We start from the raw sequence: 16,025 nt of genomic DNA, 5'->3' as shown, positions 1-16,025 counted from the left end.
ACAAATGAACATGCTCAAGGGGAGAGCAGTATAAAGGTGAGGATGTGAGCAGGTGGGGGTGACTGCTGCTTTTGACACAAGAGAGCGTAATTTAATTCTAAAAATGCTTGTGGAACTTACTCTGGACAAACTACTTCACTCCTCCCATTTCACCTTTGTACAGTGGAGCTTGCTTCATCAGGACAGTGGTATGCCTGACTCATGCTTATAAAGTGTTTTGACTATGTTAGCACTGAAGTGTTTGACTAGAGGTAGGATTTGACTTTGGAAATCTCAACTCTCACCTGTAGACTCTAAAAAATCGTATTGCATCCGAACACATGGTGCATGATACAAAGCTGGTTTTCAGCACAGGTGAAATTCAGCGTAAAGCTACTAATGAAGAAAGGGGAAGTGCCTGATACAAGAATTTCATGTGTTCAGAGAAAAAGCATTTTCTCCTACTGATTATCATCAAATGCTGCTTCCTGTATAATAAATGTCCCTTCCCTGAATTGAAAGTGGAAATTACTGTCTTGTGATCAAGCCATTCACATGGTGATTCCAATGTGGGGCATGGTGTAATTCACTTACCACTTACCTAGTAGAAGGAAAAAGGTGGTGAACAGATAAGGCTTTCTTATATCTTCATAAGCATGCTGTGCTTCAGTAATAGGTGATCTGTGTGATAATTTGCTCATAGACATGGATGTTTATATAGCTTTTTATTATTTAATAGGTCAACAAACAGTGTAAACTGTATAGGTCAGCTGATTAGCTGAACTAATGTGCAAAGCCCTGAGGTTTTCTACAGCCAGGAAATGTGTTTAAGGGCAACTTTAAAAAAAAACCAGTAAAAACTGGCATCTATGAGTAATGGATTAAAATTTCTTTAATTTGCTGTTATAAAGTGTTTTTTTTTAAGTACATGCAAGGAAGTCTAAAACTTAAGGCTCCCCAGCAACTATAAGTCTATTTGTGTGAATATTTACAAATGTTATCTTGTATGATCATGCAAAAAGCTTACCAGCATGAGCTGAGCTGTAGGCAACTGCTGCCTTGAGGAAGAACCTTCTATTTCATTTGAGGAGAATCTGGACTGCTCAGGGATGGAAGAGGCAAATGTTGTTCTCAGTCACTTTTCCATTGGTTTTCTTGTCCTGGATTCTACCTAGCACAAATTTAAAAAGCCAGAGAGCTCTTCTTACTTTCTGTAGCTTGCAACAGCTCCCTAAGCTTCCCAAATTAATAAATTTGGCAGTGTGTGTGCTTTGGTGTTGCCCTGACCTTACTCTTTCAGTGAAATGAGAAAAGCAGAAAAAGATGTTTTCCTATGCCAGGAAATTCCTGGAAATTGAGCTCTTCAAGTGTGATTTGTTTGGTTTTTATTACTGTATGTATGAATTTTTAGCCCTTTACCCTGTGTTGCTTAGAAGGTGTTTTGGCATGGCTGATCATACAAGTTCTCTACAGAAACATCCATCTCATAGGACCTGCAAGGCAGAATCAGGGAGGTCTTTGGGGTTTGTTTTGTACAAAGCACCACTGTTCCCTTTGTACTAGAGGTGAGATCTGTCTGGGCTTGTCCACTCTGAAAAAGCCTTTAGGGGGCTGGAAACAGGAATCAGGTCAAATGGAATCTTTTTAAATAGCATAATGAGGTTAACTTTCAGATGCTGAATTAGACATTCCTACCTACAGTAGTTAAAACTGTAACATATATACAGGGTCAATGTTCAAAATGATTAAATACCTTCTAAGTTACTACTTAAATTAAGCTGCTTGCCCTCTAGTACAATTTGTGTTGGACTTTTAGAGAACCATTTCTACTAGGGTGAATAAATAAATACATACTGATAAATACAAACTGAATACATACTGATGACTAGGGGAGAGATATTTTAGTTGGGCAAAGATGGATTTTTTTTTCTGTTGTATTATTATGTCAAATTATATAACCAATCTTGCTTCCTCACAAGACAGATCAGTACACTGAGTAGTAAGGGTAATTAACAAATGGAAAGATACAACATTTTAAAGTTCTAAAATCAGCAATGCCATTTAGGTAGGTTTCAATAAAGGCCACAAGGAAATGATGGAAGAATTACAAACTTGTAAAGAATGACATAGACAAGTTGCTTTGTTTAATCCTTATTGTTTCAGGCACATTTGGAAATAACATCGATATATAGTCTCTGACTGATAACTGGAGTCAAGAAAGAAATCCTTGAATTATGAAAGCCGTTTAAAACAAACAAACAAATCCCCCTTGCAAGCCCTGAATCTAAGTTTCCCATGTTTTCAATTTAAAATGTGTCCTCTTCATAGAATGTTTACAATTTGATAATTAAATGTGGGAGGTATAATAGACATAAACTAGAACAGAATACTACTTTTCCCTTGCCTTACTTAGTTTTTTTGCAATGACAACATGTGTCTTAAAACAGTCTTGAATTTCCTCAGTTCCGTCAGATTGTCCCTCTCTGTCCACTGTAAGTAGAATAGCATGGACAAACTGACAAGAACTGATTTGATTTGTGTGCGTTCCCAGATGGATCCAAAGTTGCGTCCTTCATTTGCTGATATTGTCAAAACACTGGAGGAGATTTTAAACCGCCTGAGAAATGAGGATTCAGAGAGAGAGAGAAAGTTTTTGAACCTCGACAACAGTGAAAGAAAACCCAAAGGTAAGTGTCTGTATTGTACAAACATTGCTGCAGGCTACTAGCAAAAGGATAGAACGCTTCACATTTTGAAGACGGATTTCAGCTTTATAAGGTATTATTTACAACTTATGAATTATTTTACTCAAAGCCTGAAAACTATTCTGGAATAGTGCTATATACTTTCCCCAAAGGACACTGCAGTGCAAAAAACAGCTAACTGTTTCTTAAAGTGCCTCAGAAGAGTCTGCCCACAAGCGCTGAGAGGAAATAAAGAGTTCATTTCAGAATGGTTTTGTAAGTTGCTAGCAGTATATGAAAATTCATCAACTTCTGCTTTGTCCCTGCCATACTTAGTGCATATACATAACTTCTTTTCTATATGTTACATGTAACACCTAGAAGCTTCTTAAATTCCTTCAGGAGGAAGAGCAGAGAAAATGCAAGAGTTACTCTGAAAGACTAGGGAGAAGATGAATCCCAGATCTTGGGAATGCTGGCCTTGAAGGATTGTCTCTAAAGCTGTCTAGTGCCACCTGGTGTGAGGAGCAAACTGCAGGCAGTTCTTGTAGACTGGGCCATATTTTGTCTTGGGTATTTTTTATCTTAGTAGACTTCTAGCATTGGAAGCTTAGAGTACAGTAAAATAGTTTCTTGTATTGTGCATATATAAATACACAATATATATACACATATCTATCTAATATGGTTATAGATTGAAATAAGTTCTGTTTTTCAAACCCCATGGAGTGTATACATGGGGTTGTTCTCGCACAGGTGGAAAGCATTTAAAAGAGGTGTGAGTTAAAAAGGGAATTTGGTTGTTTTCTGGGGGGTTTTGGTTTGCTTTCTTTTTTCTTTTCATTTTCTTGGCATTCTCCCTTTGGAGTACATGTGAGACTTGCATCTTCTTGGAGAAGTGTTACATGCAGTTTTTTGACTTGTATAGACTTTCCTAGGTGGAGTGGCTACAGTCTAAACTGTGGCAGTATTTAAAGGGAAAAGAGAAAATCTGTATGTGCTGATTTTGGAAATAGTAATCAAAAGGAGATATAATTTCTTTATATCTTTTTGTTATTGCTCTACAACAGCTCTTCAGAAGCACCTTGAGAGCCAGTGGCAGATCCATGTTCCAAACACTCAAGGAGTTAGCATCTTTTCCTAATTTTCCCATCCTGTTCCAGTGACACAGCTTTTATTCATATATATGTGTGTGTGTGTGTGTGCGTGCAAATAAACACACACACATGCATATGTAAAATTTTTAAAATCCTATTCGTTAAGGTCAAATTCTCATATATCCCTAGTTTCTGTATTTAATAATGTACTGAATGAAAGCTGAGATGAAATGATTTAAACTCTTCATGGTATCAGGAGGGGGATTTATTTTGGCCTTAGACTTTTCCCATTAGGGTGAAAAAGTCCCAATTCTTTTGGCAAATGTGTTTTTTACTTGTTCTCTTATGGTCAGTATCACCAACACATCTTTGGCAACCTCTGCTGGAGTCCAGGATGATAGATCTAGAAACATGGAAATTGTTCTTCTCCAAGACCACCCTGTGCTATCTCTGCTGTGTCAGTGTACTGGCAGTGAGGAAGTTTGAAGGGGCCCTAAAATACAGTTTGGATAGAAGAGGGAAATGCTTCCTCATTCCTACGAAATTTTTGTACAGTTTCCCTTCCTTTTTTTTTTTTTTTTTTTTTTTTTTTCCTGAAGACAATATTGTTTTGCCAAATTAGCATCCCCTGTAATGTGGGTGGCAAATTTGATCATAAGATGATAAAGAAGCCATTCGGTTTCAGTGCCTAGAGAAGTAAGATGACATGAACTGAATTTGCATTTCCTCAGGTCTTCAAGATGACTTTTAATTAGCCTGAGGCATGAATAAAGAGGAGAGAATATTTTAAATGTAGTTTTGACTGCCTTACATTTAAAAGGTCCTGTGGACAGGGCTGCCAAATCTCCACATTTGAAACCAGTAATACACTGAGGAGAAGAGAACAGTGTACTTGTGTTTGTGCAGGAACTCGTAAGGAGTGAGCAGGTACGTGCTTATGGAAGATACTTTGGAACATCAGAAATGCAGTTTTTTCTTTACAGTTTTCATGAAAGCTCTGTGAGTGAGCAGACATATAGGTATATATAGCTCCTTTAAGCTAAGTATTTCTTTTTTTCTACTCAGGATCAATTGAAAAAGGACCAGGAGTAAAACGTTTGAGTTCCCTGGATGATAAGATCCCACCCAAGTCACCCCGTCCACGTCGGAATATCTGGTTGTCACGCAGCCAGTCAGATATCTTTTCCCGCAAGCCTTCCAGGAAGATAAACGTGCAGGACCCCTACTATACGCCAAACAAAGGGCTAGGCCGAAAAGTTAATCCCTTCAGTGCCCGGGAGGACCTCAAGGGGGGGAAGATCAAATTCTTTGACATGCCAAGCAAGTCTGTGATTTCCCTTGTGTTTGACTTGCATTCTCCAGAGGCAGGTGGAGGCCTGAAAGCCAGCCAGTCCCAGTTCCGGCAGGCGTATAGCACAGACTGGCAAGAATTTTCCCTTCTTCCTGGGAGGAGGTGCAGATCACTTCCGCTCTCTCCTGAATTGCCGCACAAGGAATATGGCCTGTTTGGGGGACTGTCCTCAACTGTCAGCAGGTGTGACCCAACCCAGCTAGGTGCAGAGGTTCGGCAGAAACTCCTGAGTAGCAGTAAATATGGTGTGTCAGAGATTCCACCCTTTCAAGCCAAGCCTCACAGGTCAGAATTTCTTCCTGTACCAGGACAAGAAGAGGATATGGACTGTTCAGATGGGGCAGCGGCCCAGGAGGAAAATGGGGTTTGCCCTGGTGAGAACACGTGTAGAGATCCAGCATGTAATCAACCATTAGTGCTGGCCCAGCCCGAGCCACTACCTTACAAAAAGCTCCCCGCTGAGAATTCAGTGAACTCTGAGGGACGTGGCTCCTCACAAGCATTTGCAGGTTGTCTCCCTTCTGAAGAGATGGAGGTGGAAGATGACTTACTGAAAAATACTCCACTAGAGTCTACAAAGCCTCTGTTCAGTGTTAGTCCTTCCACTGAGCTGAAGAGAGAGTCATGGCCCTTCAGGGAGCAGGATGGGGACAGTCCTGCCCCATTGTCTCAGACCTCCTCCAACATCTCAGCAAGTGGCAGCATGCAGTCAACTTGTGACATATGAAGAGGGGGCTCAAACTGAACGTGACCTTGAGGGGACAGTTGCTCCCAGTTGCTTAAACTCTGTTTTTCTGTAGTGCTGGGTTTCACATTCAAAAGAGACTCAGCAGATGGTAGAAACTGACTGTCAAACAGATAGCTGCAAACAGCATCTGGAGAGACTGATTATTTTAACTTTATTTCAAACTGTGGTTATTCCCTTCCCTGATTTTGCATTAGGAGGGGGAACTGCTCCAGCCAGAAGGGCCGTGTGCGCCCCACAGTCCTTCCCAGAGGCAGCAGCCTGAGCAGGCACTGTGTAAACAGATTGATCTGGATTCCAGCATCGAGCATTTCAAGGCCTTAAGCTCCATGTTGAGTAGAAAGAGTGACCCTTAGGTTTTCCCTCTTCCTCTGACTGACCAGCTGCTCTAAAACAGTACAGATTTTTGCGTTAACATTCTGCAGCAGTGCACGTGAGTGGGAGCCCCAGTTTAAGGACAGGCACAGGGATCTTTCAGAGCTATGTTGAGCAGATAGTGATTCTCTCTGGTCCCAGAGCTGCTGTGAATGCTGTTGCAGCATTAAACGAGCTCTTTCAAATGCAGTAAAACCAAAACCCCTCATGCTGGTCACAATCTGCAGGCTGAGTCACACTTTGCAATTAACAAGATGACTCTTCCCTGGAGTTTCATTTTCCCTTGGGATTTGGTAATGATGTGTAATACATTAGTGCAGGGAAGCAGGATGTGGTAAGCACCGCTCTCCTCCTTGGGCAGCTCTTCACATACCTCAACCTGAATGTGGAGGAAGATTTGCCCATGACACAAGAGGAGAGCCATATTCCAGGCATTGTCATTTCTGGGCTTCTGGAGAAACTGCCAGTGAAAGTACCAGTTGTACTGAGCTTTTGGGGGGGGGTGGGCTCTTACCTCTGAAGAGCTGAATGAACATCATGATCCGTTTCTGCAGAACAGTTAGTTAAATATACTATCTACATCACTGTTGACTATTACCACTAAGCTAGAAAGGTCATGTTCACCTCCCTCTCTGGTACGACATCCCATCTCATTGGTATCACCCCAGTAATGATAGCTCCATATTTAAAACAAGACTGCTTGATAGAGGACAGGAATCCCCTGCTCAGGGGAGGTTGCCAGCAGTGTTACAGCCACACAAGTGCTCTTGGAGAGGATAGACACTAGATTCATAGAGGGGCTTTGTACTGTCAAACTGAAGAAAATCAGCTTGTCCCAAATTAACTTTTTTTTCTTCTACAGAAAGAAGCTGTTGTCTTCATTGGCTTCTCCTGTCACTGAATATGATGATCTTTTTCTTCTTTTCTTTTTTTTTTTCTTCCCTCCACCAGCAGGTACATATGAAAGCAGTGGTATAAGCTTTCATGCTGCTTGCTGGAACCAGCATTGGAGATTCTCACTCTGGGATGTGATGTACAGGAAAGCTTGTTCTGTCCTGATGTCTGTGCAACATCCTGCCCTTTTCCATTATTGTTATCCCAACAACATGGGACTTTTAATTTTTTTTTTTTTAAACTATATTACCATTCCTGAGGTATGCATTGCATGCCTGCTGAGCAGATGGTGATACAGTGGAGTCCAGAATTTCACAGAGTTAACATGTTACACTCTCTTCCTCCTCTCTTGTAAGGATGGAAAATGTAAGCTAGTCTGATGGAAGCAAGACTGTTCCTACTCTTCTATCTCGAAGAAAGGATGAAGGAGAAAGCCTTAGTTCTTTCTTGGTTGAGTTGCTTATCTTTCCAGAGGTGTAGGTAACTATTCTGTGAGTTATAATTAGGACTTCCTCATGTGAAGTGTGTGTTAACCTGAGCAGCAGTTATCCCTTTGCAATGACCACGAAGAATTAAATGAGAAACCCAGTGTCACTGAGTTACTTAGCACAGTCCATGCCGGATTAGGCAGCTGTTAGCAGTTTGAAAATGCCGATCATTACCAAGATCACCCCTTTTGGCCCACACCTCTCTGCCTCCTGAAGGTGCTGATCTGCAGTCTGTCTTATGTATCCTGTCTGCAGAGTGCAGAGCAGCTTGTACAGCTGGCACTGTGCGTGGGTAATTTCTGCTGAGGACAGGGAAATACCAGAACTCAGTTGCTAGCTAGTTGTCTGCCTGGTGCCTGCTTTTTTTTTTTTTTTTTTTTTTGAATCCTTTTATCTTTTATACAATTGTAATCTTTTGGGAGGGAAATCCATCAGCACCAGCTTCTGTTGTCACAAGATGCATTTAGGTTTGTGACTTCAGACAAACAAGCAATAACAAGGAATAGTTTACTTCTGGATCACCAGGCTGTGACAAAGTTGTCCAGCATCGTACAACTGCCTGCAGCCTCATCGTAGAGCACGCATGCCTCTGGCTGCTCTGTGGCTTGCATTAGCCCTGGTTGGCATTGCTGACACCTCATCATGAAGCCTGTTGCCCTCTCTGACACTGACTGCAAAGCCTGTGCAGTCAGGCTGGGAGTAGCTCTGTGGCATCCATCACACTGATCTCATCTGTTTCCTTACAACGTCTTTTGAAATGTTTCCCTGCCTTGAATAGCTCTCTTACAAAGCAGCATGGCTAAAATTTTGTTTTCTTAAATGTCTACTCTAAGAACAGCCAGCTGACATGCATAGGACACTTCTATCAACTTTTCTAGCTCTTTGTATCGAGGTGGAGAAGTCAGAAACACCGGATTCTTGGTCTGCATGGGAAAAGAGGCATGTATATGAAACTGGAGTAAAAGGCCATTTAAAAATAGCTCACTGCTTGCTGAAACCAAGTGTTTCCAAGGGTCTGGGTGCAGTTGGGACTCACTACATCTCATCCCTTTGGTAGTGTAAAGCTGAATCTAGGTTGCACCTAGTAACTACTCCTAGGTTTTCTGCCTACCTGAGGGTGCTTTTCTACAGGGGGCCATTTTCTGACAGCTACTGATGAACACGAATACAAACATGTGGTCAGCAAATTCCTTCTTTTATAGTGACGAGTCAAAAGTTTTATTGTGATTGGATTTTATCATGATTTTTGACTTTCTTACAGGAGCAGTTCTTGCTCTTTTAAAACACTTTCTACACATTGCTAAGTTCCCTAAAGAGATCAAAGATGTTTTTAATTCACTTTAAATCTTTCTATGTTGAATTCATTTAAGTGTTTGTTATAAGCTATTTTTGTTGTGGTTGCAGGTTGATAAAATGCAACTAAGAGGATGCATGTGAATTGCTGCCCCTCAGAAACAGTGCAGACAAGGGGATATAGTAGACTTACACTTGTTGGAGAGGCGTTGATGTATTATGTGTAACAGAACATTGGTATTTTTTGCCAGTACAACTAAAGACACTTGAATAATTCCTGTTTGCACTTAATGCTATTGTTTATATTGCATGTCACTACATTTCTATGCAAAACAAATAACCTTTTTTGGGGGAGCAGGGGCAGCCAGATATTTGATTAAGTATAAAGATCTTTGCGAGATGATCTATTTTCGTATTTATGAAGGAGTTTTACGTCTTAATATTTTGCAGTCTGTAAATAGCTCAACTTGTAATTAAAGGCTTAGGAAGAAGTTTGTAGCCTGTGTATAATAGTAAGTTAACACTGCCAGAAAAAAGAATCTTTGCAAAACAACTTTTCTAATATTGTGGATATTTATGAATATGTAAAGAAAGCACGTCTTGTTTTTATGTTGATTGACCTTCTGACTTTTTTTGAACTATAGAAATGGTGTATGTTTTATTGGAACTGCAATAAGAAGTAACCAAAGATGAATCCAGTTAAATATTTTCATAATTTTTTCTTGGTCGGTTTTGTAAACTTTCCCAACTTGCTTTCAAAATAAAAATAAAATGAAGGCCTCGGTCTTGTGATTAAGAGGGCAACTCTAGGTTAGAAAAGCTGGCTCAAATGCTTACTTAAGCTATTGGTGACATTAATACCTGCCTTGAGATCGTATTCACTATTACTTGGTGCTGAATTATAAGCAGGCAGAACTGTCATGCTTATCCAGTGTTATTTCTCTCCTGCATCTTTCTTGCTGAAGTGATACACTATTAAATCCATGAGACTCACGGACTTATTTTTTTTTTCTGTTCTGCCTTAGTGCTCTGAAGTAGCTTGTGACCTACAACACAAGATGGCTTTTGATAGCATTCAGCCTGCAGGGAGCTTGCCGTTGTGGCTGCTCTGTTCTAGCCCCACAGAACAGCTTCAGCAGCACAGGAAGCAGTGCAGTTAGAGGACAGCATTTGGCTTTAAGTCCCACTGCATCTCCCCTTGCTTAGAAGCTTGAAGACCTGCTGTGGCTTAGTTCTGCATGCAGGTACCCTGCACTAGAATCACCTGGCCCATTTGGGAGCTTTCTCCTTCCCCTCTCTCCTCTAGGAGCACAAGTCTAGCCTATGTATGCTGTAACCAGGATTAAGGTAAAGTACGACTGTGAAGTGGGATAGTTCTCCCAGCTTCATGTCTAAACCATGGTCAGTGAGTCTGTTTGTTTTTTTTTTTTTTTTTTTTTTTTTCCTACGAAGATGACACTTTTTTCCTTCCTGACTTCCTTAGAAAGACAGGAAATAATTATGAGGCTATAGGGAGTTTCCCTACCAGCAGTGACTGAAAGCAGTAACACTTGACTAAGCATTCATAAAAATGTATGCTTTGCCTGAAGAGCTAGCCTGCTTTCATCTGCTGTCTGGCAGAAGCAGTGCATCTTCTTCCAGTGACAGTTTATAGCATTTCCTATCAAGCTGGTTGTATGGGTCAACAGCTTGGAGCTTTCAGATGTGGTTTTTTTTAGGTAGACTTTGTCATTTAGAACATGCTCCTTTTGAAAAGGTGGGAGAGGTGCACTCTTCCGCCCTCTTCCTCAGCCTCACCCCTGCCTTCACAGCCCAGCATGCCACTAAGGAATGACAGGAAGAACTCCAATTGAGAGCAATTTAATCAGTCAGAAGTCAAAACAAAAAAGTGAGAAACTTGCTCCCCTTCTGGTCAGTTCTTGACGGAATAAAGAACTTCAAAACTTGAGGGGAAAAAAAGCCCAGTTCAGTGAGGAGTCCTCTAGCTCTAGCCACTGGCCCAGGCCAACTTCATCTTCTGGCTGTGAGCTTTGGAAGATTTAGAAAACAAGCTCTTCACTATTTGAAGTGGCACTGATTTCCCACTGAGGTATAGTTTATTATGGCAGTCTGGTAACCAAGGCCCTGCACCAGCATCTGTGTTTTTTCCTTTCTTGAGCATCCAGACATAAGCCATGATATAGCCAGTCATGAACGCATCAAAGCCAGCTCGGTGTGTGCCTCCCTGGGAAGGTGGAGCATGGGTTTCCTTCTCCTTTTCTGCAGCACATGCTGCTTCAGTCTCGGGGATGTCTGGGTGACCGACTGAGCCCACCCCCGCAGAAACCTCTGACTTCTCCTCTTCCACTTGGCCACTGGCAGAGGCATTTCCCTTGGCAGAAGGGCTCACAGCAGCTGCTACCTGGGCAGTGCTTTCTTCAGTGCTTCCCAGGTCCTCTTCCCGTTGTGTGCTGGTATCTGAGCTGACCTCCGGTTCCACGTCCATGGAATTCTCCTCCTGTGGCCTGCCCTCACTGTTGGGTGTGATCTCTTCCAGCTCCGTAGCAGCTGCAGCCTCATAGCAGCTCTGTTTTCGTGGTGGTCCCTCCTCTCCATTCTGAGCTAGCTCCGTTTCTTTCCCTGAGCTTTCCTGCCTGAACACCTTTGCAGGCTCTGCTGTGTTCTTCCGACGCTTCCACTTGTGTTTCCGTTTCTTCCTCTTCTCCTCCCAAAGCCTGTCGTCCTCATCAATTATGAGGTCAATGTTATGAGACTGTGGACACTTCACCCCTTTTGGACACCAGCCATAGGCCTAGGGACAGAGAGAGAGAGATGTCTGTAGTCACCAGCCTCCTGTTGCCATAGCATGTAGCAGAGTTAATGATTCTCTGCCCTGAGGGCTTGCGAGGCTGCATCAGGAGCACCATGTCCAGTTACACAAGACAACACCCAAGAAAGGCATCAACAAAGTGCAGTGGGGTCAAAACGAAGCACACAGCGTATGAGAGGGCAAGGAAGGTGGGTTTGTTCTACCTGCAGAAAACAAGGCTAAGGGAATGGGGTGTCTAGTTGATGTTTGCAAGTACCTAAAGTAGAGGTTATAGAACAGATGGAGCTAAACTCCTTTGAGGAGAGCATAGGGAAATGTAAGGTGTTAACAGGGGAAATTCTGACTAGATATACAGGAAAACATTTTTCGCAATGAGTGGTCAAGCACTACTGGAACAGGGGCCTGGAGGGGTTTTGTAATCTCTGTCCTTAGACATGTTCAAAATTCACCAAACAAGGATCTGAGCAACACTGGATGAGAAACTTTCAGAGATCTCCCCAATCTGTGTTCTTCTGTGACAGTAATGTGTAACATCTAGAAGAGCTCCTTTTCTCCCTAAAGCATCTGAAAACAGTTCTGATCTGACCAGATGGGCTCTTTGGTTACTGCTGTAGCAGCACCAAGACTCGATGACTCGATGCTGTGGATCACATGGTGCTACAGTGCCAGAAGCTGCAGACAGGTAATATTTTTTTATATCTAATCAGGATATGGGGGAGGTGGCAGTTCTTGCTCAGAGGACAAGCCAAACTAATTTAGAACTTAGAGCCCTCCCAAGACAGCCACGGTGCCCTGTAACTCGTGCCATCCCACTATTCAGGACCATTTAAACTCCTCCTGAATCTTCGTGTCTAACGTAGCCTGTGGAATTCACCACCTCCAAACAGAGCATGCTATTGCCCTTGCTGTCATGAAGCCACCGGAAGCTTGAAAAATTTTCCTTGTACCGTGAAGCAAGCAAGGGGAAGTTCTCAGATGCTTTCCTACCTTCCTGCTCTGGCCACGTGTGGCTCTTTCCATGGAGCCGGGAAGGAAGCAGAGATTCATCTTACTTACCGAAAATTTCTCACAGACAGGCACCTTATTTCCCCCTCCCACATTGTGGCTTTCTTCTTCAAAAGCGCAGTGGCGATAGTCGATGTAACGGGACATGTTGGCAGGGTAGTTGCAGAACTCAATGGTGAGGTGCTGGCTGCCGGAGTCCTTCAGCTTGCAGTTCTCTCGCTGGCTGGAACAAACAAGAGTACACAGTTACTGCGGTTAACTCACTGAGGGTACCACAGTGTGGAGCTCCTGCGAACACGCTGCTCTCCACCCCATCTCAACTCTACTGGTTTCCTGCTCTTGAGCTCTAGCCCCCAGGTCAACAGCTTCCTGGAAACTCAGTCCTGGGAGAATAGCTTTAGTAAGTAGTTGTTTCTGCAAAGGTTGATTTTTCTTATGCCGACATACAGGCAAGGACAACAGCGTCTCCAGTGAAGCTGTGGGAGAAGTGGACACATAGTTTGATTTTAAACATTAAGGGCACTAAGATATGTGTTAGCTTTCATAATGTTAATGGACAAAGAAAAAATGCCCCAAAATGAGGTATCATGTAGAGCCAGCAGCCACGGCCCTGACAGGTCAAACCTGGAAAACACAGACAACAAGGAAACATTTTCCATCTCAGGAGAAAAGAATCGGTTTGTCCCAGGAGCTGGCTAAAAGGGCCAAAACCTTTGGAAAGCTCCACGTAACTAGAATTGTGGGTTAAAACATTGAAGAGGTCAGTTTAAAAAGTATTTTTATCTTGTCAAAACAAAGCATTCTCATGTTTGAGAACAGCCACCTTTAATGTTTTCAGATCTGTCAAAGTGGCTACTTCCTGATGTAAAACAGTCACTAAAAATACCATTTCTTCTCTACACAGTGTGACTTCAGTTTAATGGAGATTCAAGGGGCTGAGTCACTGCCAGAGCCTCGTTTAGATTGTGTGGGGAGCACAGAATGAGTGGCCAGACTGACAGGCAAAGGAGACAGACACACATCCTGGGACAAGAGCACAACCTTCGCTTGGAAGGAAAGTGAGGGGAGTTGTAGCTGGCCACACACGAGTGTCACGTGTGGGATGTGTGACGGAGCTGGTCAGCGTCAGGAGGTGCAGGGAGCGCCCACCCTTTAACTGCACCCTCCCTCACAAGCTGTAACGAGCAGGCTCCGCAGACACAGCCCTCCTCCTGTTTGCTCTCTTGGTGAGTTTTAAGGGTCTCTCTTCTGCATGTGCCCCTGCCGCAGCCCCGTGGCACTGCTAGACCAGGGCAATGCAGGAAATCAATTAGTTTTCAGTTAGATCAGGTCGCTCTGCGGTCAAAACTGCTGCCAGCTGAAGAATGAAAACCTCTTTCAGCAGCTGCCTGCCAAACAGATAAGCCATATTACAAAATGGACCCTTATGCACTCAGCGCCTGTCCTAGAAACGGGAAGAGCACAGGGCAGAGTTACCTGAAAAGCACTTTTCTTCACTCATTGGGATAATACAAAGAGCCAGCCCTCTTGCCTGAAAAAAAAACAAAAACAAAAACAAAAAACCAAACAAAACACAGAGGCTCCCTTTGCTTTTCCTCCTGTAAGCTTAAAATACCAGAGCACCACTTACCACTTCTTGTAAGCATACTCCAAGTAGGATGCTACAAAGCGAGTCTCAAACTCTGAAGCATATTTGGTGTCATATATTCCTGCTGGAAACATTTCCGAGAGGTCAGCGGTGAAGGTGCCGAGGCTGTCGGGGAGATGAGCGTAAAAGCACTGGTACAGAAAGACCAGGTCGATCAGGCCATTATGAAGAATGAGAGGCTTCTTTGCTCGTATGAGCTCCAGAAACAAAGTCCGAACGCTCTGGCTCTGGTTCTCATCGCTCTGCAAGAAGAAGGATTTGTCAACGAGCCTTGGCGCCGCGCCTTGCCACCACCCTGGGAAGTCCTCAGACCTTGCTGTAGCTGAATACTGCCTACAGCTATGACTTGTTCTGGCCAAACATTTGGAAAAACGTGACAACCTGGATATAAAACAGCAGGGAGCTGAAAGGGATAATGCCATGCTCCAGACTCCAGCGTGAGCCCGTCTCCGCTCCGGAGCTGTGTCCGGGGGAGGCCAGCAACCTCCCCAGGAGCAGCGCAAGGTGAGGTGGCCACAGGAGGGTGGTTCCGTACCTTGTCGTTGCCTTTGTGGTAAGGAATCCCCTGGGAGTACTGCTTGTTGAAATCAAAGCCGTGCTGCACCAGGAACTGCACCGACTGGGGCTCGACAACGTAATCCTCCATGCAGAGCAGCGTCAGGTTGTAGATCTGGCAGAGATACGCGCTCTCGGACTGCGGGGGCCGAGCGGGCAAAGCAAGAGCGGGAGGGACACGGGTCACGGGGAGCCGCTCCGGGTGGGTTGGGTCCCGGTGCCCGCCGCTCCCCCGGGGACGGCGGGGGAGCGAGAGCTGCGGCCGCGCACCCACCTTCTCCGGGAGCCGCTTGAAGCAGGCGATGCCCAGGGAGAGGACGGCGCGGCTGCGGGCCGCGCTGCAGACAGCCCGGTACCGCTCCTCGATGCACCTGCGGCGGCGGGGAGAAGGAGAGCTGAGCCCCGAAAGGGGGGAAGGGATCCCACCCCCCCACCCACCCCCGCGACGCGTGACCGCGACACTCACGGGCTCAGCAGCGACTTCCTGGCGCCGAGGCCGCTCAGCTCCTGCGGGGAGACGCCCGTCAGCGCGCCGGGCCGCGCACCACCCCCACCGCCCCCCAGCCCGCCTCGGCTCCCCCCGCCTCACCGTGTCCACGGCCACGAAGGTGGCGGTGCGCAGGGCCAGCACCACCGACGGCCACAGCTCCGCGAAGTTGTCGCTCTGCACGTCCACCACCGGCACGCGCCGCCGCGCCATGGCCGCTCCCGGGGGCCTCCGCCCCGCCCGCGCGCCGCCTGCTCGCTTCCTGCCACCCGCCACCGCCGGACTTTTTTGGTTTGTTTGTTTTTTTTTTTTTTTTTTTTTTTTCCGCCCCCCCCCCTTCTCGAAAACCCGTTTTCAACCGAAATTTACTTTTTTTTTTCGGTAAACGGGCGTTTTGCTTGCGCAGCCCGTTGGGGTCCTTCTCGTGCGGGGGAAAGGGTGGGCCCAGCCCCGTTTTCTTTCCCGAAGCACTGATTGGCTCTGGCGCGCCGGGAGGTCCCGCCCCCTTTCCGCCGCGAGCAAGCTTTCTTCCCCCCCCCTTCCCTCCCCGAGCCTCGCTCCCATTGGCTCACCGGCGGAAGGTGGGCGGGACCGATCCCTCTGATTTGTCCCCGC

General features: G+C 44.9%; 2 protein-coding genes across 2 annotated transcripts in view; one reads left to right on the top strand and one right to left on the bottom strand.

The window, feature by feature from the left end:
• Positions 1 to 10,339, top strand: part of TESK2 (testis associated actin remodelling kinase 2) — an 84,182-nt gene extending 73,843 nt beyond the window's left edge. Inside the window, exons 10-11 of the mRNA XM_042806394.1 lie at positions 2,531 to 2,666; positions 4,826 to 10,339. Of these exons, the coding sequence (XP_042662328.1) occupies positions 2,531 to 2,666; positions 4,826 to 5,838 (1,149 nt within the window). The 3' untranslated portion in view covers positions 5,839 to 10,339. The remainder of the gene's footprint in view (positions 1 to 2,530; positions 2,667 to 4,825) is intronic.
• A 411-nt stretch (positions 10,340 to 10,750) lies between these two features.
• TOE1 (target of EGR1, exonuclease) lies at positions 10,751 to 15,848 on the bottom strand. The gene is made up of 7 exons (XM_042806400.1): positions 15,513 to 15,848; positions 15,390 to 15,430; positions 15,198 to 15,294; positions 14,904 to 15,062; positions 14,351 to 14,610; positions 12,772 to 12,943; positions 10,751 to 11,697 (listed from the first exon to the last, which is right to left on the bottom strand). The coding sequence occupies exons 1-7, from the start codon at positions 15,621 to 15,623 to the stop codon at positions 10,894 to 10,896; spliced, it is 1,644 nt and encodes a 547-aa protein (XP_042662334.1). The 5' UTR covers positions 15,624 to 15,848; the 3' UTR covers positions 10,751 to 10,893.
• Between the last annotated feature and the right edge of the window lie 177 nt (positions 15,849 to 16,025).

The sequence above is a fragment of the Tyto alba genome, unplaced genomic scaffold (assembly GCF_018691265.1).
Source record: "Tyto alba isolate M040663 unplaced genomic scaffold, T.alba_DEE_v4.0 Super-Scaffold_1000006, whole genome shotgun sequence".
Taxonomy (NCBI): Eukaryota; Metazoa; Chordata; class Aves; order Strigiformes; family Tytonidae; genus Tyto; species Tyto alba.
The sequence above is the reverse complement of the archived record's forward strand: the minus strand, read 5'-3'. Positions and strand labels throughout refer to the sequence as shown.